Source organism: Ursus maritimus, unplaced genomic scaffold (genome assembly GCF_017311325.1).
Source record: "Ursus maritimus isolate PB19 unplaced genomic scaffold, ASM1731132v1 scaffold_31, whole genome shotgun sequence".
In the NCBI taxonomy this organism is placed as follows: domain Eukaryota; kingdom Metazoa; phylum Chordata; class Mammalia; order Carnivora; family Ursidae; genus Ursus; species Ursus maritimus.
The window spans coordinates 20,859,271-20,887,200 of record NW_024425675.1 but is presented as its reverse complement, the minus strand read 5'-3'; the positions used below and the strand labels follow the sequence as shown (position 1 = coordinate 20,887,200).

Genomic DNA, 27,930 nt, shown 5'->3' with positions numbered 1-27,930 from the left:
GACGCCCCCCGCCCGGCCCGGCGCGGCCCGCCGCTTACCTCGGCTCACCAGTTTGAAGCTCTGGGATTTCCTGCTCCTTTTCCTCTCGGAGAACTCCATGGTGCTGGCAGGAGGCAGGAGGCAGGGGCTGCGGCCGGGGGGCGGCCGGCGGGCGGAGGGAGCAGCGGCCGAGGCGGCGGTGGCGGCGCTGGCTCTTGTCACCCGGCAGCCGGAGCGCCAGGACCAAGGTCCGTGTCTTGAATCCGCAGGGGGAGGCAAAGGCAAGGGAAAAACCACCTCGAGCCCACTCGGGGGCTGCGGCTCGCGGGGTCGGCAGGAGGCGCTTTCCCGGGAGAAGTTGCCCCCGCCTCGCCGCCGCCGCCCGGTCCCCTCAGCACGCCCCCCGACCCCTTCTCATTCCCGGTCTCTGTGCCACACGCAGCCGGAGCCGAACTTTCCGTTGGGGAGCGAGTTGGGGGCGGGGAGGGCGCGGCGCGGCGGGCCGGGTGCTGCCGGCGCCCTGCGCGCTGGCCGCGAGGCCGGCCTGGGCGGCTGCTCCGACGCGGCGGCGGCGGCGGCGGCGGCGAGCGCGGCCCCGGGACGCGGCGGGCGGGCCGAGGCGGCGGCGGCGGCAGCGGGGTGCGAGCCGGGTCGGGGCGCTGACGCCCCGCGGGAGGGAGGGGCGCCAGGAGGAGGCGGCGCCGCCGGGACCCCGGGGCCACCTGCTGGCGGAGCGCGGCCGGCCGCCATCCTCCCGGGGGCCCGGGCCGCCGCCACCCACCGGCCTGGACGCGCGGCGCCCTGAGGAGGAGCCGGAGGCCGCGGCGCGGCGCCCTCGGCCGGGTCGGCCGGCCTTCCCGCGGGGACGGCGGGCCCGGCCGGGCGCGGGGGTCGGGGGGTCGGGGCGCTGCTGCCCGGGGCCCGGCTCTCGGCCCCGAGCTCGCCTGCTTCTCGCCGCCGCTCCCCGGGGCCGAGCTTGTTTTACGTAGTGCTGGGTGTCGGGGACCCTCCGGCCAGCCCACTCCTTGCCTTGAGATCCAGGATGTCGGAGGGCCCCACTCACGGGCTTTATGCAAGTTTTAGGAAACACACACATACACAACTTACCCTTCTGCGCTCTGCAAGGAAACGGAGATTTGAGAATTTACTGGTGAGAAGAGTATAGAAAAAAGCTTCGATTCTTCTTTACCTCAATACAAAGAGGGTTGTAGAAAGATCCGGAGTTACATTCAAGGAGACAACTTGGAATGTGGGGCTTGGAGAGGATGGAAGGAGTGAGGGGTGCAACGTCAGTGAGTGCTTGATGGCTCAGCTGACTCTTAGGGAAGAAGTGGCCAAGGCAGGTGCAAGGGACTGCCACTTGGTGTAATAGTGCCAAATAATTGACAGCAACAGAATGCTTTTATTACTTTTATATAACATTCTTCTCTGGGGAGCTAGGAGCACGCCATTTCCTCCTCACAACCTCTTTAGGATGGGAATGGAAGAGAATTTTATATCACCTGGGAATGGCAGTACAGGACTGTAATCTGACATGCTTAAAAGTACATCACCAAACCGATCGTTCCTAGACCTAAACACAAAGAGAGGAAAGACATGGACAAAGCATCCAGCATGGTGGCAAACTCAGGTGGCCCCCCAAAGTAGTGAGGAACAAGGGAAAAGGGTATGTTGATAAATGTGATACTTTTCACCATGGGTCGCACTCAGAGGGGGAGACAGCCACTCTAACTGGGATACACCGAAGAAGACAACTTTGAGGAAAGGGGAAGTTGGAGGCAGCTAGCATACACATCCCAGGAAACAAAACCAAGGAACAAGGTAGTCAAGTAGTGGAAGCAGGGCCTGGTATACACTCTGAGGTCTTAGGTGGTATGCAACGAGTGAGGAGAAATGGCCATTCACTTCCCTTAAGCAAACCCTTAAACGTTCTCGACTTTTTTTGGATCACTGTTTCCTTGGAGATTACATTCAAAGCTCAGGGTCCTTTCCCCAGGAAAATATGTGTAGGACACACAAAATTTTGTATAGTTTTCTTGGAGTCGCTTAGACCCCTTGGAGCTCTAAAGTTGGCAAAAGACATTAAAGAGATAAAAAGGGATTAAATCCACTGTGTTATTTGATTCTCTCCCACCGCCCCCCCTTCTTTCTTTAAAACCAGGCAGTAAACACCTGATGATGTTTTGAATGTTTCTAAAGAAACAGACATAAGATTTTGTTCCCTAGGCTGGGACCCTTTCTTTCTTTTTCGTGATGTTTAAATGTTATTCCAAAAGCCACGAGGTTGTGTACTATACTGGTTGTGGAACATTTAGGATCGTTCCTGCCTTGGAGCATAAAATGAGATTTTATTATGCTTAAACTCTGGTGAAATCATTGAAAGTGTCACACCAAGAAGCAAATCCCTAGGGGAGAGATGAACAACTTTGCTTTTTCAGTTAGAATAGAAATATGAGTTCCATGTACTGAAGAAAATATTTTTTATAATTAGGAATGAAATATTTTGAAGTAACGACGTTTTTAGATAATAATAATTTTCCTTAACCATTTTTCCCAGCTCAACAAAGATGGGCTATGATCGAGTTGGTCTACAGAGACCATAGGTCAGACCTGTCCTATTAACACATAGAGAAAATCAACAAATATTTATCTTTTATTCTTCCCATTGCACAAATCACTGTCTTTATATAACAAAAAGTATGTATTCATAAATAGCCTTAGGTAAAGATTAATTATGATGTTTAATAAAAAAAAAAGAGATTGCTTTAAGCAGTGGGTGTCTGTGTTTGTTGCTTGAGCTGCCATAACAAAATAGAGTAGACTGGGTGGTTTAAACAATTGAAATTTATTTTCTCCCAGTTCTGAAGACTAGAAGTCCCAGATGAAGGTCTGGCAGGCTCAGTTCCTGGTGAGAGCTCTCTTTTTGGCTTGTAGACGGCTGGCTTGTAGATGGCTGGCTTGTAGGCGGCTCTCCTCACATCTCAGAGAGAAAGAGAGTTCTAATCTTTTCCTCTCCTTATAAGGACACTAATCCCATCATCAGCACCCCATCCTCATGACCTCATTTAAACCTAATTAGGTCCCAAAGCCCCCCACCTCTAAATACCATCATATTGGGGGTTAGGGCTTTGACATATGAATTTAAGGAGCAGAATTCAGTGCATAGCAGTATCGTTTTTGGTGAATTGAATATAGCTTTTGTGTTGGGGTATCCTGGAAAGTCGTGTTAGAGATCTGTTAAGGTCGTTTCTCTGCCTCAACAGCACAAAGCCCTGAAAAGTTTTAGAACTACAGGTTTACATAGTATTAAAGCTCAGGGAAAACTGGTTAAATATTCTGACTTCATGGGGGCCAAACATCGTATGACCATTCTAAAACTCAGTTGATTGTAACGATTCAACATAGATTTTAATTGTTGACAAAGACAGGTAATTTGGCCAGAAAACATTTAAGTAAACTTCACCCTAATTCTTAAAACTCTTATGAAAACTCTGTCTTGAGAGAAATAGCATTATGAAAATTTCCATCTTTACTTAGATCTCTGCTGTCCAATAGAAATATAATGCAAACCATTATATAGAATTTAAAGTTTTCGATTAGCCACATTAAAAAAACTAAAAATAAACTGGCTAAACTCATCATAATATACCTTATTTAACCCAGTGTATTAAAAATCTTATCATTTTGACATATAATCAATATAAAAATATTAATATTTTACATTCTTTTTGTACAAAATTTTGAAAATGGTGTGTAATTTATACTTAGAAGGCAGATCAATTCAGATTAGCCAAATTTCAAGTGCTCAATAGCCACACATGGCTACTGGCTACCACACTGGACAGCTATGATTTGAACCATTTCTATTTATATACATAGAGATGATTGCAACCTTGTCTGTTTTATCAATAACTCTCAAAAAGGACATAAGCAGGATGGTATTATTGGGCTTGAAGCATTATAAATCTTTGATTGGAGTCTCTGGAATTGAGAATCCTGTCCTAGGTAGATTCTGGAATCCTTCAGTAAGATTTAACATTAGGATAAACGTTAACTTTTCAGCTGAATGATAATTGCCCATCAGAAGGGTCGTTGAAAGAATGGGCAGCTCTACTTAAGTACCAATTATCAATTTATCAGTTTGTTGCTGGCCTAACTCAAGGTTCCTCTTTCATTTACTTTATGGGTTTTAGTTATCGTATTTTCAAAGAATGGAAGTAGCATTTCTAAGAGATTAAGTGAAAATGACATCTTGGAATGCTCCACAAATATTACCTTATATTGACATAGGTCTTCTCTTATAGGAGTGCAAAGATATTTATACATTACCTAATTCTCTTAGTTGCTATATGATGTTGGTAGATATTACTATTCCAATTTTGCAAATGAGGAAAATCCTAAAACTCTTTTTTTAGTGAAACTTGGGAATGGTATACTGGTTTTCTGATTATCTTAAATGTGATGCATTAACCTTGCTACATTTCTGTCATCTCTTTAAAATAAATATTTAATGTTCTTTTTTAATAAGATCTAACTTATACATGGTAAAGAATATAAATCGGAAGTGTACACGTCAGTGCATTTTACTTAGGTATACACCCATGTAAACCCCCTCCCCCCAGATGAAGATTTAGAACATTTCCAGCCTACCAGCAGGCTCCCTGGTGGTTCCCTCCTCCCTCCCAGATAATCCCCCAGGGAAACCACAGTTCTAACTTTCGTCACCATACCTCAATATGTGCCTGTTCTTGAACTTCATATGAATGGAATCATAGCATATGCTGTTTTGTGTCAGGCTTCTTTTGGTCAGCGTTCTAGGTGCCAGATTCGTTCCTGTTGGGTGTAGGGGCAGTTCACTCTTTTCCATTGCCCTGTGTTATTTCATCATCTAAATCTCCCACAGTTTTTTATCCATTCTATTGTTGATGGATATTCTTGTACATTTGCTCTTTTCTATTTTAATTGAAGTATATTAACATACCGTGTTACATTCATTTCAGATGTGCAGTATAATGATTTAACAATTCTGTACATTACTCAGTGCTCATCAAGATAAGTGTGCTCTTAATCCCTTTTATGTTTCACCCATTCCCCACCCCCTCCTCTCCTCTGGCAACCACCAGTTTCTTTTCTATTTTTAAGCGTCTGTTGTTTTATTTGTCTCTTTTTTTTCTGTTTGTTTGGTTTGTTTTTTAAATTCCACATGAGTGAAATCGGATGTTATTTGTCTTTCTCTGACTTATTTCATGTAGTATTATACCCTCTAGGTCCGTGCGTGTTGTTGTACATGGCAAGATATGTCTTTTTATGGCTGAGTAATATTTCATGGTATATCTGTACCACATCTCCTTTATCCTTTCATCTATGGATGGACACTTGGGTTGCTTCCATATCTCGGCTATTGTAAGTAATGCTGCAATAAACATTGGAGTGCATATGTCTTTTCAAGTTATATTTTCATTTTCTTTGGATGAATACCGTAGTGGAATTACTGCCTCATGTTGTAATTCTATTTTCAATTTTTTGAGGCACCTCTGTACTGTTCTCTATACCGCACCAATTTGCATTTTCACCAACAGTTCACAAGTGTTCCTTTTTCCCCACAACCTCACCAACACTTGTTTCTCGTGTTTTTTTATTTCAGCCATTCTCACAGCTGGGAGGTGATATTTCATTGTGGTTTTGATTTGCATTTCCCTGATGATGAGTGATGTTGAGCATCTTTTCATGTGTCTGTTGGCCAGCTGGATGTCTTCTTTGCAAAAATGTCTGTTCAGTTCCTCTGCTGATTTTTAAATTGGATTATTTGGGTTTTTTGTGTTGAGTTGTGTACTTTATGTATTCTGGATATTAATCCCTTATTGGATGTATCATTTGCAAATATTTTCTCCTGTTCAGTAGGTTGCCTTTTCATTTTGTAGTTGGTTTCCTTTCCTGTGCAAATTTTATTTTGGTATAGTACCGATAGTTTAATTTTGCTTTTGTTTTCCTTGCCTGAAGAGCTATATCTAGGAAAAGGTTGCTAAGGCCAATGGCAGAAAGATTACTGGCTTATGTTTTCTTATAGGAGTGCATAGTCTCAGGTCTCACATTTAGGTCTTTAATCCATTTTGAGTTTATGTTGTGGATGGTGTGTGAAAGTGGTCCAGTTTCATTATTTTGTATGTAGCTGTCCAATTTTCCCAACACCATTTGTTGAAGAGACTGTCTTTTCCTTATTGTATATTCTTGCCTCCTTTGTCATAGAGTAATTGACCAATTAAGTGTGGGTTTATTTCTGAGCTTTCTGTTCTGTTCTATTGATCTATGTGTCTATTTTTAGGCCAGTACCATACTGTTTTGATTACTATAGCTTTGTAGTATATCTTGAAGTCTAGGATTGTGATGCCTCCAACTTTGTCCTTCTTAAGATTGCTTTGGCTATTTGGAATCTTTTGTGGTTCCATACAAATTTTAGTATTATCTGTTCTAGTTCTGTGAAAAATGCTACTGGTATTTTGATAGGGATTGCACTGAATCTGTAGATTGCTTTGGGTAATATGGACATTTTAACAATATTAATTCTTTCAATCCATGAACATGGAATATCTTTCCATTTATTTGTGTCATCTTTAGTTTCTTTCATCAGTGTTTTATTAAAGTTATCAGAGTGCAGGTCTTTCCCTCCTTGGTTAAGTTTATTCCTAGGTATTTTATTCTTTTTGATGTAATTGTAAATGGAATTATTTTCTTAATTTCTTTTTCTGCTATTTTATTATTAGTATAGAAACACAACATATTTTTGTGTATTGGTTTGGTATCCTGCAACTTTATGGAATTCTTAATGAATTCTGTAAGTTCTGTAACTATTTCTGATAGTTTTCTGGTGGAGTCTTCAGGGTTTTATATGTACAGTGTCATGTCATCTGCAAATAGTGACAGTTTAACTTCTTCCTTACCAGTTCAGATGCCTTTTTCTTTCTTTTCCCTGATTGCTCTGGTTAGGACTTCTGTACTGTGTTGAATAAAAGTGAAGGAGTGGGCATTCTCGTCTTAAATGAAAAGCTTTCAGCTTTTAATGTTGAGTATGATGTTAGCTGTGGGTTTTTCACATATGGCCTTCATTATATTGAGGTGTTCCCTTGAAACCCACTTTTCTGAGATTCATCACAAGTGGATGTCGAATTTTGTCAAGTGATTTTTCCACATCTATTATGATGATCATATGACTTTTATCCTTCATTTTCTTAATGTGGTATGTCATGTCGATTGACTTGCAGATATTGAACCATCCTTGCATCCCCAGAATAAATGCCACTTGAACATGGTGAATTATACTTTTATTGTATTGTTGAATGTGGTTTGCTAATATTTTGTTGAGGATTTTTGCATCTATGTTCATCTGGGATATTGGCCTATAGTTTTCTTTTTTTTCCTTTCTTTCTTTCTTTCTTTCTTTCTTTCTTTCTTTCTTTCTTTCTTTCGATTTTATTTTTATTTGTTTGACAAAGAGAGAGACAGCCAGTGAGAGAGGGAACACAAGCATGGGGAATGGGAGAGGAAGCAGCAGGCTCCCAGTGGAGGAGCCTGTTGCGGGGCTCGATCCCAGAAAGCTGGGATCATGCCCTGAGCCAAAGACAGACGCTTAACGACTGAGCCACCCAGGCGCCCCTATAGTTTTCTTTCGTTTTCTTTTTTTGTAGTGTCTTTGTCTGGGTTTTGGTATCAGGGTAATGCTGGCCTTGTAGAATATTTGGAAGCTTTCCTTCCTCTCCATTTTTTGGAATAGTTTGAAGAGAATAGATATTAACTCTTCTTTAAATGTTTGGTTGAATTTACCTGTGAAAACATTTCATCCTGGACTTTTGTTTGTTGGGAGTTTTTTTATTACAAATTCAATTTTGTTACTAGTAATTGGGCTATTCAGATTTTCTATTTCTCCCTATTTCAACTTTGGAAGATTTTATTTTCTATGTAGCTTGAGTTTTCATTCTCAGTTTTTTTTTTAAGATTTTTATTTATTTATTTGAGAGAGAGGGAGAGGGAGCAAGAGGGAGCACCAGCAGGGGGGGGGGAGAGGCGGAGGGAGAGGGAGAAGCAGACTGTGCACTGAGCAGGGAGCCCGATGCAGGGCTTGATCCCAGGACCCTGGGATTATGACCTAAGCCGAAGGCAGATGCTTAACCAGCTGAGCCACCCAGGCGCCCCCATTCTGCATGTTCTTAACATCGTTCATTTTATTTATTTTTTTGTGTGAGAGAGAGAGAGATTGAGAGTGAGTGTGAGCATACGCATTGTTGGGGGGGGCAAAGGGGAAGGAAGAGACAATCTCAAGCAGCCTCCATGCTCAGTGCAAGCCTGGAGCAGGGCTTGATCTCACAACCCTGAGATCCTGACCTGAGGCAAAATCAAGAATCGCACACTTAACCGACTGAGCCACCCAGGTGCCCAGCCTCCTTCATTTTAATGAAGCTAATTTTATAAAACTATTTATGTCGTGTTTAGAAATTATTTTCTGTCTGTATAAACTTTTCTCTTAAATTTGAATTTGTCAGTATATTAGTTTCCTGAGGCTGTTGTAAGACATTGCCGCAAACTTGGTGATTTAAAATGATAGAAATTTGATCTCTCACAGTTCTGGAGGCTAGAAGTTGGAAACCAGGAATGCTGGGCTATTGTCAGCGTGTCAGCAGGGCTGTGTTCCCTACAGAGGCTCTAGAGGAGAATCTCTTCCTTATCTCTTTCTGTGCCTTTTCTCTTCCAGCTTCTGGAGGCTACTTGCATTCCTTGGCCTGTGGCCACGTCATTCCCATCTTTGCCTCTGTCTTCACATCTTTTCCTCTGTGTGAAGTCTCTCTCTGCCTCTCTCTTATGAGGACTCTTATGATAGCACTTAGGGGCAACCGTGATTATCTGGGATCACGCCCTCTCTCTTCTTAATTTAATCACATCTGCAAAGTTCCCTTTTCCATATAAGGTTATGTGCACAGGCTTCAAGGATTAGAACATGGATCTCTTGGAGATCCATTACTCAGTCTCACAGCCCAATTGACTCTAGAGTAACTAAACCTCAAGGCAAGATAGTGATATTATAGACAGAGTTCTGGCTGGGAGTTGGAAGACTTGAGTGTAACTACTTGTGCAAAATTTTAGTATCTGTGGGCCTCAGTTTCTTTATCTATGACATATAGAATAATAACATATGCCTTATCAACTCTACAGAGTTGTTTGGTGGTGAAATTCTGCATATGAAAGGGATTCGAGGGAGCCCTGGGTGGCTCACTCAGTTAAGTGTCTGCCTTTGGCTCATGAGCACGATCTCAGGACCCTGGGATCAAGTCCCACATCAGGTTCCTTGCTCAGCAAGGAGCCTGCTTCTCCCTCTGCCTGCCGCTCCCCTTGCTTGTGCTTTCTCTCTCTCTCTCTCTGGCAAATAAATAAATAAAATCTTTAAAAAAGGGGGGGATTTGAAATATTAAGATTTAGGGTCGTGTAGTATTAATCCATGTTGCACTTGAGGAGATGTAATTCAGGACTTTACTCGTGTATTGCAATTCCCATTTTTGCAGCCTCAGAGGTTCCAGGCTGTGGGGGGTAATTAACCTGTCATCTATCCCAAACACTGGAGACAGTGGAGCATCGTAGTTTGGTGTGTCCCTCTGGTATCAGACTTTTTGGGTTTGAAGCCCAGCTTGATTGCTTCCCAGTGGTACAGTCTTGGACTATTTGGGGTCTGAAATAATACAGTACCCTTCCAACACTCTATCCAGGGATAATTTAATATAAAGAATTGTTAACTACCAGAAGGGGGCTAGCTACTTACCAGAGTAAAAGGTGTGTGCCAGCCATTACCTCTTGGCTGAGGAGAGGGTACACCAAAGGAACTAAGGGCCAGGCTGGGAGTCAGTCTTCTTCAGAGAAGCTGTGGGTACCTCGGGAACATGAAGCCTGCTGGTGGGAAAAGACTTTCCAGAAGGTAGGGCCAGAGCTGTGCTGCAGAAGCAGCAATGAGGGAGGACAGTGCGGCCCAAGGTACAGCTGGGACCCTTCCAAGCTGCCTTCTGCTTTCTCCTGCCGAAGAACAAACATGGAGGGCCAGGGCCTGTAGAGAAGGGTCTTCCTGGGGGCTGCAGCTTGCAGTGTCCCTCTGGTGCCCTCTGTTGACATGATATTTGGCCAGTCCCAGCTCACAAAACCGGGCAAAGGAGGGTGGGTTTGGAGCTGAGAAACAACACATTGATAACCGGCAGCTCCTTATTCTCTTACGCTTTATGCTCTTCATCTGGGGACTGGGGATAATAATTGTGCTCCCAGGTAGACCTATTGTAAAAAGTAAATGAATGAGTGCACGTAAGTGCTTAGACCAGTGGCTAGCACAGTCTAGGTCACTATTCCAACTGGATCTTATTTACTCCTCAGGCCAGGACTGTGTCATGAGCTGCTACGGAGAGAAAAACGTGATACTGCCTCTGTCCTCATGGAGCCTCATCTTTAGTACCTTTAATTACATGGTCAGATTTGTGATACTTTCTAGTTTTTATTTTAAGGAATAATACCATCTCAAAACCTACCTTCAAGAACTTGAAAAACTCCCTCCCATGGGAGAACAATTTTTTTTTTTTAGATCTGGTTCTTTTTAGGAGAGACATATGCATGCTCTTTTTCTGTCTGACTCTGTAAATGGAGAAATCAGTGCCAAATAAGTGAGTTCCTTTAACCAATCCTTAACTGCCTGCTGTGGGTCAGGCAGTGTTCTAGGCACCAGGGATACAGAAGTGAACAAGACGAAAGCAAAAAATTTCTGTCCTCATGGAGCTTAGATTCTAGGTAAGGGCCAGAGGAGACAGACAATAAACAAACTAAAAAATAACATCCATGTGGTAAATACTACGGTGAAAACGAAAACTGGGAACGAGGATAAACTTGATTCTTCTCAAGTCTCACTACTTCACAAGGACTTGTGCGTATGTGTTTTGGTGCCAGATCCTTGTCCATTCAGCGATTCTGTATCAGTTGTGGAACCCAGAAACCCCCGGATCCCAGGAGAGCCTGTGCTGGGAAAGTTTTCCCTTTCACACAGAGGAATTTTGGTTACATTGGAGTCAGTTTCTCTGTTTTTTAAATCTTCTCTTCATACTATAAACACGTGTACTTCTTCAATCAGTTCAGATTGGTTGTACCCAGTTTCACATCTACTCCGTGAGCAATAAATTCCTCTTCCTTAATTCTCTTTAACTGCCAGATTGCTGGTGACGATGTCTGGTGAATTCCTAAACCTAATCTTTTTCACCTATATGTCTGAACGGCAACATCTCCTTAAATCTGACTAGGACCTTTGTGTTAAATTCTTTAAAAAAAAAAAATTCTTTCTCTTTTAAATATTCATGGGAATGGCTGATCTCCAACCTATGAAATGAAAGGAGAAGTTTTAGACTAATCTCTTCCATTTAATTCCCCCACTGCAGAGACTTTAGAAACAGGTCTGAAAATTATAGGAACCACAAATTTAAAAAGTGTTAGTTTGATATGTCTGAAATTAATGCTTTAATTTATTCACCACAGAATGTCTTCACACATCGCTGTTTTGTGTAATTTATACCATATACTGTCTACTCAAGTTAATGTGTGAAGCATGGTTAAATTATGCCTAAAAAGGAATATGGAAACTATCTACAATATGGTAACAGGAAAAGGGTCTAAGTAGGAGTAATGGGGCAAAATTTAAATAAGACAAATTGAAATAGAAGCTTCAGAAAAACTGTCAGGTGTCTAAGCTGAGCCTCACTGGAACGCACTCCCCAGAAAAGACTTTCAGACATTCAGAGAAGTCTACTGGGAAAGGGGCAGACAAAGCACTAGAAAATATTTCTGTAGGGAACACGTAATTGTACATGTGGCCTAAAAAATGGACTAGATAATCTAATAGGCTTTTGTGTGTCTCATATCTTCAGTTTTCAGTCTTTGGTTAATCATGTCAAAGAAGCTTTGGGATAAAGATCAAATGAACAATTCTAGAGAAAAAGGAGACGTATTTTGTCAATATGATTTCATTTGTTCTTTTCCCAAAGTGTATAGCATGCTGACAGGACTGTCATTCATTTTTCTTATGGCTAATTTAATGCTGGTAAAGGGTGCCAAACCCATAGCTAGGGAGAATGCAGTCTGTCTTTCACTCCCCTCCTCGTGCTCAGTCTCAGTCTCAGGGCATCTGGGGGAGAACCGTAAAGGCAGGATGCTCTCCGGGTGATCTGATTTGGTTTTGTTTTTGAAATGAATAGAATACTAGTGTTTTTAAATGTTAGGAATTTGGAGATTGCATTCATTAATTCACTGAAACTCCTACTTATGTGCAATGCACTTGCTTCTAGGTTTTAGGCCATGTAGGAAATACAGGTCTCTGGAGACTGCTCCTGCCTTCAGTGAGTGTCAGTTTGGTAAGCTGCTAAAATGAGAAAGAGCTGCTGTCTTTACATGGGCCATCACTTCTCAAACACTGAAGGCACAATGGGAAATGGCATTCAGATAGGTGAGTGATGAGGGGCTGGGGAGAGGGGATGTGTAGGAAGAGGTCGCTAGGTTGGGTGGGTCTAAGTTTATTTCCCTCCGTGATGTTTTTTGTTTTTACTCTTATATTAATCAGCGCTCTCCAGAGAAACAGAATCAACAGGGGATATAGATATAGACACAGATGTAGAGATTCCTTTGAGGAATTGGCTCAGGGGCTAAGGAGTCAGTCCCACAGTCTGATTCTGGAAGCTGGAGACCCAGGAAGGACAATGGTGTAGTTCAGTCTGAGTCTGAAGGCCAAAGAACCAGAGGAGCGGAGGCTGTGACTCTCAGTCCAAGGGCAGGAGAGGACTGATGTCCCAGCTCAAGCGGGCAGGGAGGAAGCCAAAGGGGCGAATTCCTCCTTCTTCTGCCTTTTTGTTTTCTTCAGCCCCTCATTGGTTTAGATAATGCCCACCCCCTTCGGGAGGATGATCTCCTTTACCAGGGCCACCTAGTCAAGTGGTAATCTCATTTGGAAACACCTTCACATGCACACCCAGAAATAACATTTAGTTTGAGCACTCATGTCCCAGTCAGGTTGACGCATGAAATTAACCATCACAACTCTTAAGTCGTATTCCAGCAAAATAGCTTAAGTTTTGGACTTCATTAGAGAAGACATCACAGGACAGTCTCTTACCTGTTGTTGTCTGTGCCTTCACTTAAACCTCATCCTGTTTCACTCACACCCTGAGCGCCCTTCTTGATCCCCTGCTGTGTTCTTGGGGGTGGGGTGTGCTCTGCTTTCACGTGGGTTGAATCTCCTCATTGAGCCCTACCCCCTATGAGCCCCCTGCTGCCCAGGCCACAGGGACAAGTTGCAGGCATGGGAAGTGGTTCTGCACTCACCACCCCCCTGGCCACTGCTGCCCCCAGAACTCGCACAGCCCCAGTCCACTCCTACGATGGGAGCCAACCAAGGGCCTCTCATTGCGTCTGCAGCATCCTGGGTAGTTGAATCTTTGCTGAAGAATGCTTGAATGAGCTCTATGTCTTTGCCGGGACGTGTAGTTGTTAAAGCAAAGCAAAACAAGTAAACTGGATGTCTGCTATTAAACTTCGGTGATCTGGTACATCCTCTGGTTTCATAACTCGATTAACACTAATCGATAATCCATGTAAATATGTTATACAATTCTAGTAAATTTTGTTAATTTCATTGAAGTAGTTATAATTGCGTTTTAAATAACGTAAAAATATTCCGTATTTGCTTTGAAAGTAATGATCAAGCCTGGTGAAGCCATGAGGCACTAGTTTCAATCTCCAAAGAATTAGGCTGAGACTGCTTTCCCTTTTCTTACGAGGATGAGCAGCATTGAAGGTAAGCAAGTGAGAATAAACCAGATTAGACCGTGTTTATCTCTGAAAGTCTTCACTTTTCGACTCAGTCTGTACTGGCGTTTTTTAAGACAAAAACATTATGAGCTTTTGAGCACTTTGGCCGATGCCTACCCTTCACGCCTAAGTTTTCCAGGTCAGCATGGTTACACTTTACTGGTGTCTCTGATCTATTTGTCTTCTCAGTTGGGCAATGCAGATTTCCTACAGAGTTTTATGTGTTCCTATAAGCAGTTTGCTTTGTAATTCCCATCTCCCCTTTCCAGAAACTGAGAAGAGACTTTGAGCTCAGCTATACAAGTTGTGCTGACAAGTAAATTATCACATGGCTCTGGTATCATGTATGCTTTAAGGACAAACTGACTTAGTCTCTATCTCTAGTACACCAATAAACCATTTCCAGCTACTTAAACATCTTACTACTCCAGACTATGTCTGATCCTGCTGTTTTCAGAGGCTGTTTTTTTTTAATATTCTGATGTTTTAGGTACTTCTTAAAAAAGATTATTTATTCATTTATTTTTGTGGGGGGGGTAGAGAGAGAGGGCGCACGCAAGCGGGGGTAGGAGCAGGGGGAGAAGCAGACTCCCCGCTGAGCAGGGAGCCTGACATGGGGCTCCATCCCAAGACCTTGGGATCACGACCCTAGCTGAAGGCAGACTCTTAACCGACTGAGCCACCTAGGCACCTCTAGGTACATTTTTTAAAAAAAATATTTTATTCACTTGACAGAGAGAGAGCGAGCACAAGTAGGGAGAGCAGCAGGTAAAGGGAGAAGCATGCCCCCTGCAGAGCACAGAGCCCGACACGGGGCTCGATCCAAGGACCCTGGGATCATGACCTGGGATCATGACCTGAGTCGAAGACAGATGCTTAACCGACTGAGCCACCCAGGTGCCCCTGTAGGTACATTTTTAATGGGCAACTTAAGAGACAGTATCTATCTAAGAATTCCCATTTTTAAGCCTAACATATTCATTCCTGGTTGATATTCTTCTCATTGACTGTCCTAAATTAGGGTTATCAGATCTCTGGGGAAAATTCAAACAGGAGCGCCCAATTAAATTTGAACTTCACATAAAGAACGAATGCTTTTTTTTAAAAGTGTCAGTATACCCCATGCAATATTTGGGACCAACTCACACTAAGAAATTACTCGTTATTTATGTGAAATTCAGACTTAATTCAGTGTACTGTATTTTATTTCACAACTTTATCATAAATGGGAATTTCTGCTTTGCTGCTTCTCCATTCTTCAATCCCCAGAACTTCTGGGGTTCAGAGTCCAAAGAGGGGGGAGGGATATAGGAGTGGATACTTAGCTTTAATTATCAGGTCTTTGGTAATTTCTGGGGCTTTAAACTCCCTTGTAAGCCTAGAAAAGTGGTACCTGAGGTACCTGGTAAAAGGAGAGGGACCCCAGGAACAAGGTAGCCCCAGGGATGAGATAGCTCCTCATGACACTGTTTACGCGTCCATTTAAATCAATATCGATTTATCCAGACCCAGGCAGGCCTGCAGCAATATATACCAGTGAGCACGTGGTCCTTGAACTGTCCGTCTAGAGTCTATAGGCAGGTCACGTTGTACTTTATGCTCTATATCTGGTCCAGGTCGCTCATCATACTATTGCTGTTTAGTGAAATGGAATTCTGCTTGTAAGATGTTGGGATGACAAGAAAAAAGACTCATATTTCAGGATCCACAGCCTCTCCCCCTCCTCACCTTGAAAAAGAGAGTTTCTTTTCATCTGTGCTATGTCCCTGGTCCCAGGATTGCACGGGACCAAGTTAATGCATGAGGAAGGGCATTAATACAGCCAAGGCCAGTTCGATTGATCTCAGGAAGCAGCACAATGAGAAAATAACAGATTGAGAAGATGAGAGGGGTAGGCAGAAAAAGAACAGGGTGCTCTGTGTGTGGAAGGGGGCATGGGAGAGAGCGAGAAAGATGGATTTTAGAGGAATGTGACGGGAAAGGAGGAGGTCTGGAGGCAGTGTTCCTGCCAGATTCCATGAAACACCAGAGAGGAGAAAGAAAAGATTGGAGGTTGTGCTGTGGGTTAGTAAGATTCGTCCCCCTCTTGGCATTTTTTGAGAGACCATGGTTAATATTATTTGTATCTAATGGCTCTCGCTTTCACAGAGATTTCCTCTGAATGTGAATGGTCTTGAAATACACCTACATATAATCCAGCTTCTGCCATTTACACAACATGGGGAGGGAGGATAAAGCAGGGCAGTAAGGATCCATTAACTTCTTATCGGACAGTTGCTGGGCGGCAAAACCGTAAAACTCGTACCTCATGATTTCATCCTTATTATAACATTCAATGGGAGGGGCTAAAACCGTCATTCCCAACAGGAACATTAAAAAATAAATCAACAGTATCTACTCGTGTCTTTATGACATGATGGATTTTCTCTCTACCTTTGTCCCCTTTCCTCATGCAGTTAAGTACATGTGTGACATGACGTATGTGTGACGTATGATCATGAGAGAAATAAACTTATGTTTTGGTCACGCAAGGTAGAACTTACACTCCAAATTAATGTATTTTTCTTCCGTAGTTGTCAACATGGATGCTGTAGTCCTTGCATCTGTGCGTCATTTCCACACATTGCATTGCGTTTGAACTCTGCATTGTTCAAAAACACTGGGATCTCCTGTTTTGGCGTAACCTTCAGAGTCTATGTCAAATTACTTTGCTTATCTTCAGTAATGGAAAACCTTCATCCTTAAGGATGCATTTGACTTTTGGAAGGAGCCAAGGCTAATTTGGAACATGCTTTAATGGATGAAGTACATAATCATAATAGATAACACTTCTAGGGGCACCTGAGCAGCTCAGTGGGTTAAGCATCTGACTCTTGGTTTTGGCTCAGGTCATGATGTCAGGGTCATGGATGGAGCCCTGTGTTGGGCTCTGCACTCTGCTTGAGTTCTCTCTCCCTCTCCCCCCGGCACTGCTTGCATGTACTCTCTCTCTCTAAAATAAATAAATCTTAAAAAAAAATTTTAAAAAAAGATAACACTTCTGGATAAAAACAACATAGGAAAATTGATGAAACTTTTTGTATAGTTCATAAACTGAAAATAATTATAAAAATAAGGTATCTAAGTTATTTTTGAGCAATGGCTTAAGTTGAATAAAAGGATAGTCTACTGAAAAATTATTTCAAAATAACCATTTGTTTGGAACTGTGTTTATGTATTTGTTCATTCATCTATACATTCAACATTAATTCCAAAGACATGCCTTGAGGACCTGCCCAATCTTAAATGGTAGCTCTGAGAATACCAAGATAAAAAAAAAAGGAAAACTTAGTTCTTGTCCTCAAAGAACTTCTAATTCTACAGAAAAATATTTATACAAACATGATTTTAGTATGCAGATCTTATCTGAAACCTTCGATGGGTTTTAGAACTCAGAATATTTGGGGCGCCTGGTTGGCTCAGTCGTTAAGCGTCTGCCTTCGGCTCAGAGCGTGATCCCCGGGTCCTGGGATCCAGCCCCACATCGGGCTCCCTGCTCTGCTAGGAACCTGCTTCTTCCTCTTGCACTCCCCCTGCCTGTGTTCCCTCTCTCTGTCTCTCTCTGTCAAATAAATAAATAAAAAATAAATAAATAAATAAATAAAATCTTTTAAAAAAAAGAATTCAGAATATTTCACATTTTTACGAGGTAGTAGTAGGAGATTCCAATCACTGTGGCTGCAGAATATTAGCTAAAATTTTGTGCCTTAAAAACATTTGTCTTTCTCATGAATCTGTGTTCGGGGCAAGGCTTGGCGTCATCAGCTTGTCTTTGCTCCACTCAGCCAACAGGTGGGGGCACTTGAGTACCTAGGACAAGCATCATCTGAAGGTACTCATTCTCATGTCTGGTAGTTGCTGCTGGTTGGTTGTTGATGATGACTGGTGATTGAGACCTTGGCTGGGGTTGTGGGCTAGAACAGCTACAGGTGGCCTCACTATGTGGCTGAGCTTTCTCACAACATGGTGGCTGAGTTCCAAGGACAAGCATTTTGAGAGAGGAAAGGAAAACAGGCAGAAGCCATATCACCTTTTGCGACCTAGCCTTGGAAGTCAAGCAATGCCACTTCCACTACTTTTATTCATAAAATCACTCCCATTTTTATGGGGGGTGAGGGAATAGACCTCCCCCCTTGATAAGTGGTAAAAGTTCTGCAAGAACTTGTGGGATGAGACACGCTGCAGTAGCCATTTTCAGAATGGTGCCGTACTGGAGGTGCACATTCTATGTGTTACGTACCATCGGCAGTGGGGTCTGAGGCTTCACTCTGAAATGAAGCCCATTAATATTTCTGCAGCAAAAATGATGACTGTTAATACAAAATGGAATAAATTGAGATTATAAATATAAGTAGTTCGATTCAGGTTTTGTCACCAAATGAGTTACCAAAAAAATTTCAGTTTAAGAGATTTTCTCAATTTCAGAATTTCTAGTAAGTGGTTTTTGAGCTATAGTATAATTTGTGCTGATGGCGGCTATAGGTATCCACAGCACATCTGGAAGAGAGACTATAGGAGAACTGGAGGAGTAAGAAATCTTCATAGTCAGTACCTAAAAGTGGATTATTTAGGAAGGATGTTCCGAACCAAAGAAACTCCAAAAGAATGGATGTCTGAGTGTGGAAAAAGCAAGATTTTCAAAATAGCTAGAATATATACATTAGAGAGTATTAAGGGTCAGATCATGAAGAGTCTTGGATGCCATATTAGGGAATTTGCATTTTATCCTATAGAGACAATATGAAGCCAATTAGGGATTTTAAGCGGGAGAGAGATATGATCATATTTGCCCTTTGGAATGGTAATTTTGGTGACAGACAGTAGATTGAGGGGGATGAGGATGGGGTTCACTCAGGAAGCTCTTCAATAGGCAACTAGAACTGATGATCACCTACAGTAAAAGCAGGGAAGAACTGTTGCATTTAGCTGCCAAGATCAGAGTTAAACATGAAAACTGTGATGTGGAGATGGAGAGGAGTTGTCAGATTGTCTCTTTTCTAATTAATGTCTTTTATCCAAGTAGTGCATATATCTTCTTTACAGTGTTAAATAGCACAAGACATAGAATAAAAGCCAATGTGCACCGTACCACATCCCATTAGCCCCAGTCTTACTCCTTAAAGGCTACCACTTTCACCCCTTTAAATGGTTTCTTCTGGGAATTACTTCTATGACCTAAATAAGGTGCCACAGCTTCTTCAAGTAACAAAATAAACCAATTGAAAATATCTTAAATAATAACACTTATTCTCACAACAGGAAGTCCAGACTGGACAGGCTTCAGACTCCATGTTTGCTTGCATCTCAGCTGGCTCCTCATCATGATCATGAGATCAGTGCTTCTGTTCCCAGAATCCCATGAAAAAAATCCAATGTAAGAAGAGGGACCATTCTTCTTGTGCATCTTTGGGTTTTGGTTTTTTGTTTTTTTAGTTTATCTGCAAATATTTTTTTTCCAGAAGCTCTGCAGCTCTCTTTCCCTCCTGTGTCTTTGGCTAATTTCGGTCACATGCCCTGTTCGAATTATCTGTGGTCAACTTGGCATCACCACCAGCCCTTCTAAAGTCTCCTTTGCTTTGAAGAGAAGCCAGGAGCTACATTTGCTAGATTCCCCTTTGTTGTATGGTCCCAGGCTAGGGTGTATTGATGATAGGCATCCTTGAGCCAAAGTAATGGAGAGTTCATTATTCTCCAGTCAGTTGCAGCCAGAATTGTGGAAACTTCAAGGTGAGTTTTGAAAACCACCTGCTTGAGCACTTCAAGTTGAGATGGTCAGTAGTGGTTTCTCTAACCATTGCTCCCTTAAGGCTTTTTTTGGGGAAAAGCCACCAATTAAAGACCTTTATAGCTAGACTGCAAAGAGTAGCTTTGGGTTTCCAGACTGATGGATGAACCTTCCTAAACATAGCACCGATGCAAGGGAGATGAATTACAACACTGACGTAGACAAATCAGGGTTTAGGTATGATTCCAGTATGGAGCACAACAGTAATATGGGGAAATTTGACTTCAAGTAATGGTAGTGTAGCTCAGTGAGGCTAATCTTCCCACAGACAACAATGATAGAGCCTGGATGGAAACATTAGAAACCAACTATTTGAAGACATTCGACAGATTGGAGAATGCATAAGAATCAGTGAATTTGAAAGCAGATAAATGGAAATTGTTCAAATTCAAGAAAACGTAGAAAAGATAGAAGAGATATGAATAGATTTTCAGAGAGCTATGGTTTCTGAAATACAAGGAGTCTAATACATGTGATTGGAATACTAGAAAGAGCCAAGAGAATAGGGAAGAAAAAATATTTGAAGAAATAATGGCTGAAAACTTAGCAATTTGGTAAAAACACTAATGGATCCAAGGTCAGTGAAGCACAAGTAGAATAAACACAAAGAAAACAACACTAGGCACGTGACAGACTGTTGTAATCTAAAGATAAAGAAAAAGGAAGCAGCAGAAAAATAAAGCCTATATGTTACTTAGAAACAATAATACAAATAAGGCAGACTTCTCAGGAGAAACAGGGGAGACCATACACACCCAGATCACATCAGTGGAAAAACCCGTTGCCCCAGCTGGGAGGAGAGCTGTCAGCAGACAGCCTTCTGTTTTCAGCCCTTTTCGGGGGGATTGCCTCGGCTGTAGAGCACTGACTCGCTTAAGATCAAGCCTCTTCCTGGGATACCTACAGCCAGCGGTTGATCAGTGCAGGACCTGACCATCTTGGCCCAATGCAAGACAAATCTGAAGGGCCACTCTTGCTCCAGATCTCCCCCAGGAGTTGGCTATGGCTGCTGTAGGACATGCATCAGAGCTCAGTTTTTCCTTCTGACTACTCTTGCTTCCTTCTCCTTTCCACAGGTTTTGATGCCAAGGAGATTCCTTAGTAAACATTCTGCTGGCTAAATTCCACCTCAGAGTCTACCTCCTAGGAAACCCAACTGATGACGATGACTGAGTAACACCTTCAAGTACTGAAATAAGTAAAGCCGTCAACCCAGCTTCTATATGCTACAAAATTATCTTTCAAAAGTGAAGAAAAATAAAGATGTTTTCAGATGGACAAAAGCTAAGAATTTGTGTGTTGTGCTATGAGAAATACTTAAGGGAATTCTTCAAGTGGAAGAAGAATGAACCAGGTGATAACTTGGAGTCAATGGAAGGAATAAAGAGCACAGGAAATGGTAAATATTTGAGTAAACATGAGAGAATGTACACATTTTTTTTAAGATTTTATTTTTAAGTAATTTCTATACCCAAAGTGGGGCTTGAACTCATAACCCCTAGATCAAGAATTGCATGCTCCACCAACTAAGCCAATCAGGCACCCCATGTACACATTTTCTTAATATCTTGAAAAAGCATGTGATTGCATAATGCAGCTTATAACACAGTATTGTGGGGTTTATAACATAAGTAGATACAATAGATATGACAAAAATCTTATGAAGTTTGGGAGAGTGGTAAATAAAACAATGATATTAGAAGGTTGTTATATTTTATGTGAAGTAGTACAATATAAATTCTAAGTAGATTGTGGTAATTTAAAGATGTATATTGAAATCCTTGGAGTAACTACTAAAAGTAATGCAAGATATGTCTAAAAAGCCAACAGAGAAATCAAAATGGAATACTATAAAGTATTCAAATAACCCAAAAGAAGGAAGGAAGAGAGGAAAAAAGAATGAAGTGGACAAACAGAAAACAAATTGAATGTATTATTAATGTATATTAATGATTTTGGGAGCTAGGTTTCTTATTGTCGGAGAAGGGAGTTTTAAATGTAGAAACAAGAATGGACAAGTGATGGAATTTACTGATATAACTAAATACAGAAATATGGATATAATATTTGTATGTATATGCATATATACCTGTTTATGTCCACGAATATGTATGTATATGTGGGTATCCATAGATATCCATAGATACAGACAACCATATTATTTCTAGCTGTGGCCACTGACAAGGTTTGAAAATATCAACTATGAGCATATTTACAGGCCCCAACTTGGTTTCTGAAAACACTTCTCAATGTAAACGAACCAAGGCTTTTTGTTGAGAAATGACTGATTCGAAGACTGGAGTAGGTAATGTACAACATGAGCCTGGAACATTTTGTGCCCAAAAGTAAGGAAGTCCCTGAGTAATGACGGGGATCTGTCAAAGGCCATAGAATCCAGCTTGACTAGGCTTTCCAGTGAAATCTGGAACACTATGACTTCAAAATCATAGCAACAAATTGTAAGCCGTTGAATAAAGCAAGAATCCATGAGTCCACATTTGCTCAGAGGAAATATGTGAATAAATTGAAAGTTAGGTGAAGGAACAGATATCTGCATAGTCTTAAATTACCTCCTTGTGAAGCGCTCGTTGATTACAAAAGGAAAAGGGAACTTGATAGCAAGAGAAGCCTGGCAGACACCATCTTAATCAAATGAGCCAAGGAAACATACCTAGCAATGGACAAACTGAAATCAGAACCACCTGCTGGAACTCAATGAGAAGAGCACACAAAACATCACTTCCATGACAACTCCTGTCAAAGATTCATAAGCTGAATCTAATCGTGAGGAAACAGCAGACAAACCCAAATTAAAGGACATTATACAAAATAACTGTTCTGTAATCTTCAGAATTGTCAAGGTCATGAAAATTAAGAAGAGACCAAGGAACTATTCCAGACAGAAGGAAACAAAAGAAACGTGACAAGTAAATGCAGTGTATTATCCTGGACCCGCTCCTTTTGCTATTAAGATTGTTACTGGAACAATTGGTGAAACTTAAATGGGTAGAAGAATTAAATAATAATGTATTAATGTTAATTTCCTGACTTTCATGATGGTGTTGTGATTATGCAGGAGAATATCCTTGTCTTTAAGAAATATACACGAAAGTATTTGAGAGTAAGGAACATGATATTAGCAACTTCTCTCAACTGGTTTGGGAGGAAGAGTACTTTGCACTGTACCTGCAACTTTTCTGTAAGTTTGAGATTGTTTCCAAAATAAATACCCACTTAGGAACAAAACCCACAAGATACCATTAGAACAGTTAAAATAAATTAGAGAGGATAGAAATGTTGAGAGGAGGGTGCAAAGCAACCAGAACTCTCATAAATTGCTGGCGTAATGTAAAATTATAAAATTGCGTTGGAAAAGGTTTGGTAGTTTCTTATAAAGTTATCCCTTCCTTTGAGCCAGCAATCCCGCTCTTAGGTATGTACCCAAGAGAAATGTATACCAGTACAGATACTTGGACAGGAATACTTCTGGCAGCTCTCTTCCCAATAGCCAAAATTTGGAATAAAATATTTATCAGTAGGAAAATGGATTTTAAAATTTTGATATAATCATACAGTGTAATATTAGTGATCAAAATCTACTATTTACACGTATAACAGTATGGCTGAACTTCATAGACAATATGCTGAGTGAAGAAAACTGGTGTACATACTGTATGATTCCATTTATGGGAAGTTTTAGAGGAGGCAGAACTACTTTATGATGGAAAAAACTCAGAATTACTGCCTCAGGTGGGGTTAACTGGTAAGGGACACTAGGGATATTGGGGGGTTATGTAGATGTTCTACATCTTGATGGAGTGTGGGTTATGCAGGTGTATCAATTAATCTAAATTGTAGACTGTTGACATGGACGATCCTAAGGAATCTACAAAAAAAGATGAGAATTTAGCAAGGTTGTAATATGTGAATTCAATATTCAAAAATCAATTTTAATTTAATTTTTTTTAAAGATTTTATTTATTTATTTGACAGAGACAGAGTCAGCCAGCGAGAGAGGGAACACAAGCAGGGGGAGTGGGAGAGGAAGAAGCAGGCTCATAGCAGAAGAGCCTGATGTGGGGCTCGATCCCAGATCGCCGGGATCACGCCCTGAGCTGAAGGCAGACGCTCAACTGCTGTGCCACCCAGGCGCCCCTAGTTTAATTTAATTTTTAAAAAAGATTTTATTTATCTATTTGACAGAGACAGCCAGCAAGTGAGGGAACACAAGAAGGTGGAGTGGGAGAGGAAGAAGCAGGCCCCTAGTGGAGCATGGAGCCTAATGTGGGGCTCGATCCCAGGACCCTGGGATCATGCCCTGAGCCAAAGTCCGATACTTAACGACTGAGCCACCCAGGCGCCCCCAATTTTAATTTTATATACCAGCAGCAAACGATTGGAAATGAAAAAATTTTTTGAGGGGGAGAGTGCATGTGCAAGCAGTGGGGGAGGGGAAGAGGAAGAGGGAGTCCTAAGCAGACTCCAAACTGAGCAAGGAGCCGATGTGGGGCTTGATGCCATGACCCTGAGATCATGACCTGAGCTAAAATCAAGAGTCAGACACTTAACTGACTGAGCCACCCAGGCACCTTGGAAATGGAAATTTTAAATTCCATTTACGGTAATGTCAAAATTTACAACATTTAGGAAGAATTTAGCAAAAGCTATGCAAGATCCCTATCCCGGAAACTACAAAATACCTTTGAGAAAAAAATTAAAAATATCTCAAGAAATGGAGAGAGATGCCATGTTGAAGAATTGGAAGACCCAATATTGCCAGTGTGTCACTTCTCCCCAAATTGATTTCAATCCCACCAGGCTTTTTTTGTAGAAATTGAGTAGCCAATTGTATTTTGGTAGAATTGCAAAGGACTTAAAATATTCAAAGCATTCTTGAAAAAGAACAACATTAGAGGTGTTCCTCAATTGCTTAGTGATCATGGGCTGTCCTTTTGCCTACAGAAATAAGACATTAAAAAATAATAATTAGAAACTTAATGTGTATGAATAGGGCTATTGTCTGGTGGGCTTCACTGTAGGGTAATTGGCAGACATATAGTTGTCTTATTGGAAAACCACCAAATGCAAATGTCTCTGCATGTTTTCTCCAGGAGGGATAGGTGTAGGTGAGAGGTGGTGGTGTGGTGCAGTAGTGGTTGGTGGTATAAGGCTGGGAGATGACAGTGGGAAAATGGACCTTGAATGATATCATTCACTATGCAGACTTTCAAGCAAAAATGTCTCAGGGTCATTGCTTCATTGCCTTCCTCCACAATGTTTACTGTCCTGGCCAGCGTGTAGAGTTAAGCTTCTCCAAAAATACAGTAAACCTCTTACCCCTTCTGTGGGTTGATAAAGGAGTTTATGGAGTATGGGAGAGATTTTTTTATAGACACTTTAATCCCATTCTCACACCCACCTCCTGTCTTATTTGGTGTCTCTAATGTCCAGGCCTTCCCAGGGTTCTTTTAGGTGAATTGGATTGTTTTGTTGGTATGCTGTTGCCGACAAGTACGGTTGTGGATTTTTTTTTAGCTTTCTCCTGTCTTGCTAGAAAGATTTCCACTCCACCATCTGTTTTCTATTTTCCAAAATTTCATTGATAATACTTATCTGTTGTTTCCTTCCCTTCCCCCCCTTTTTTCTGTGCTTTTGCATTTTTTAATTCTTTACTATCATTTTTGTTTGGTTTCAGGAGTGAGCAGGTAAAAATACTTAATTTGATCTTTAGTTTAATCTACCATGAAAAACTGGAAATCCTTCTGAGCTTTCCTAAAAGGTAATGTGATTTGGACCAGTTGAGAGTGAAGGGGAAGGTATCACAATTGGAGAGAGATGCCGCAGATGGAGAGAGGGGACAAATACAAAAGATACCTAGATATCATTTTTTAACCCCGACCTATTACTTTATATTCTTGAATATATACCCCCAATGAACATGAGTATTTAATCATTCTACTATATAAAGAATGAAAAAATTTTTTTTTCTGCACAAACCCATGTGGATAATTGTAAAATAATATGTTTTACTGTTGTTCAGAAGTCAATTCTTCCTCAACAAAATATTAGCAAATAAAATCAAACAATGCATAAAAAATGATACACCACAGCCATGTGGGATTTATTCCAGTTATACAACGCTAGCTCAACATTTGAAATCAATTAATGTAATCCATCACATCAACAGTCTAAAGAAGAAAAATCATCTGCATATTGATAGATGCGGAAGATCTGACACTTATTCATGGTGAAAACTCTCAAAAACTAGGCATGGAGGGGAACTTCCTTAACTTTATAATGAATATCTATTAAAAAACCTACTCAACAGCATACTTAATGATGAGAAACTAAGTACTTTCCCACTTGATTGGGAACATGACAAAAATGTACTTTCTCACCACTCCTATTCAACATCATACTTCAAGTCTTATCTAATGGAATAAGACAAGAAAAGGGGGGAAAGATAAACAGGTTGAGAAGGAAGATATAAAACAGTCTTTCTTTGCAGATGACTTGGCTCTCTATGTAGAAAATCTCAAAGAATCAACAGCAAAAAAACACCTGAAGCTAAGTGGTCATAGCAAGGTCGCAGGATACAAGGTTAATATATGAAAGTCAATTGACTTTTTATGTACTAGCAACAAGCACGTGGAATTTGAAATTAAAAACATAATACTGTATATGTTAGCACCAAAACTGAAATAGATCAAAGAAGATCTGAGTGAATGGAGAGATACTCCATGCACATGGGTAGGAATACAGAGTATGTCAACATGTCAGTTCTTTCCAACTTGATTTATAGATTTAATGCAATCCTAATCCAGGAATAGAGAGCCCAGAAATAAATCCATTCAAATATAGGCATCCTAGAGAAAGGAGCAAAAGGCAACTTAATGGATAAATAATAGTCTTTTCACCAAATGGTGCTTGAACAACTGGATACTCCATGCAAAAAATGAATCTATACACTTTTCACAAAAAAACCTCAAAATGAATTATAAACTTAAATATACAGAACTCATAGAAGATAAAATAGAAAATCTAAGTGACTGGTTTTGGTGATGACTTTTCAGAGAAAGCACCAAAAGCATGATACATGAAAGAAAAAATTGATAAATTTGACTTCCTTTTAATTAAAAAACTTCTACTTTGCAATGGACACTGTTCAGAGAATCAAGTAAGCCAAAAATTGAGAGGAAAATCTTTGCAAAATACATATCTGATAAAGGATTGGTATCCAAATATGTAAAGAACTCTTAAAACTCAATAAGAAAACAAGCAGTTCAATTTTTTTAATGGACAAAAGATCTGAACAGTCACATCACCAAAGAAGATATACAAATGGCCAATAATTATATGAGGAGGTGTTGCAAAAAGGAATTGCAAATTAAAACAACAACAAGATACTGCTATACATCACTATACATCTATTAGAACGGCCCAACTCCAAAACACTATAACACCAAATGCTACTGAGTATGTGGAGTAACAGGAGCTTGGTGGTGGGAACACAAAATAATACAGTGAGTTTGGAAGACAATTTAGCAGTTGTTTCTCATTTTTTGTTTTTGTTTGATTTGTATTTTTCAGGAAGCCTAAATATACTCTTACCATATGATCCAGCAATCATGCTCCTTGGTATTTACTCAAATGAGCTGGAAATTTAACATTCACACAAAAATCTGCACACTGTTTATAGCAGCTTTATTCATAATTGCCAAAACTTGGAAGCAAACAAGATGTCTTTCAGTAAGTGAATGGATAAATAGATTGTGGTACAACCAAACAGTGGAATATTATTCAGTGATGAAAAAGTAATGAGTTATTAAGCCACAAAAAGACATGGAGGAGACTTAACTGCATATTGCAAAATGAAAGAAGCCAATCTGAAAAAGCTACATAGTGCATGATTCCAAATACGTGACATTCTTGGAAAGGCAAAACTATGGAGAAAATAATATCAGTTGTTTCTAGGGATCAGAAGGTGGGAGGAAAGAATGATTAGGTGGAGCACAGGGATTCTTAGGAGAAACTATGATACCGTAATAGTGTATATATGCCATTATACGTTTGTCAAAACCCATAGAATGTACAACACAAAGTGTGGACCCTACTGTAAATTTGGACTTTAGATAATCATAATCTATCAATATCGGCTCGTCAGTTCTGACAAAGGCACTATACTAATGCAAGATCTTAACAATGGAGGAAACGGGGCGGAGGGGAGAGGGGGTATCTGGGAACACTGTACTTTCTGCTCATTT

The 27,930-nt window shown here is 40.9% G+C and overlaps 1 protein-coding gene and 1 long non-coding RNA gene across 10 annotated transcripts in view; one reads left to right on the top strand and one right to left on the bottom strand.

Annotated features, from left to right (window-relative positions):
* Positions 1-222, bottom strand: part of BEND7 (BEN domain containing 7) — a 90,932-nt gene extending 90,710 nt beyond the window's left edge. For all 9 annotated transcript variants that reach the window (XM_040645391.1, XM_040645392.1, XM_040645397.1 and 6 more), the window contains exon 1: positions 39-222. In XM_040645391.1, the coding sequence (XP_040501325.1) occupies positions 39-99 (61 nt within the window). In that variant the 5' untranslated portion in view covers positions 100-222. The remainder of the gene's footprint in view (positions 1-38) is intronic.
* On the top strand, positions 136-22,706 carry LOC103664179. Its single transcript, XR_005838937.1, has 3 exons — positions 136-227; positions 19,141-19,255; positions 20,743-22,706. It is a non-coding gene; the product is annotated as an uncharacterized LOC103664179 (long non-coding RNA).
* The last annotated feature ends 5,224 nt before the right edge of the window (positions 22,707-27,930 follow it).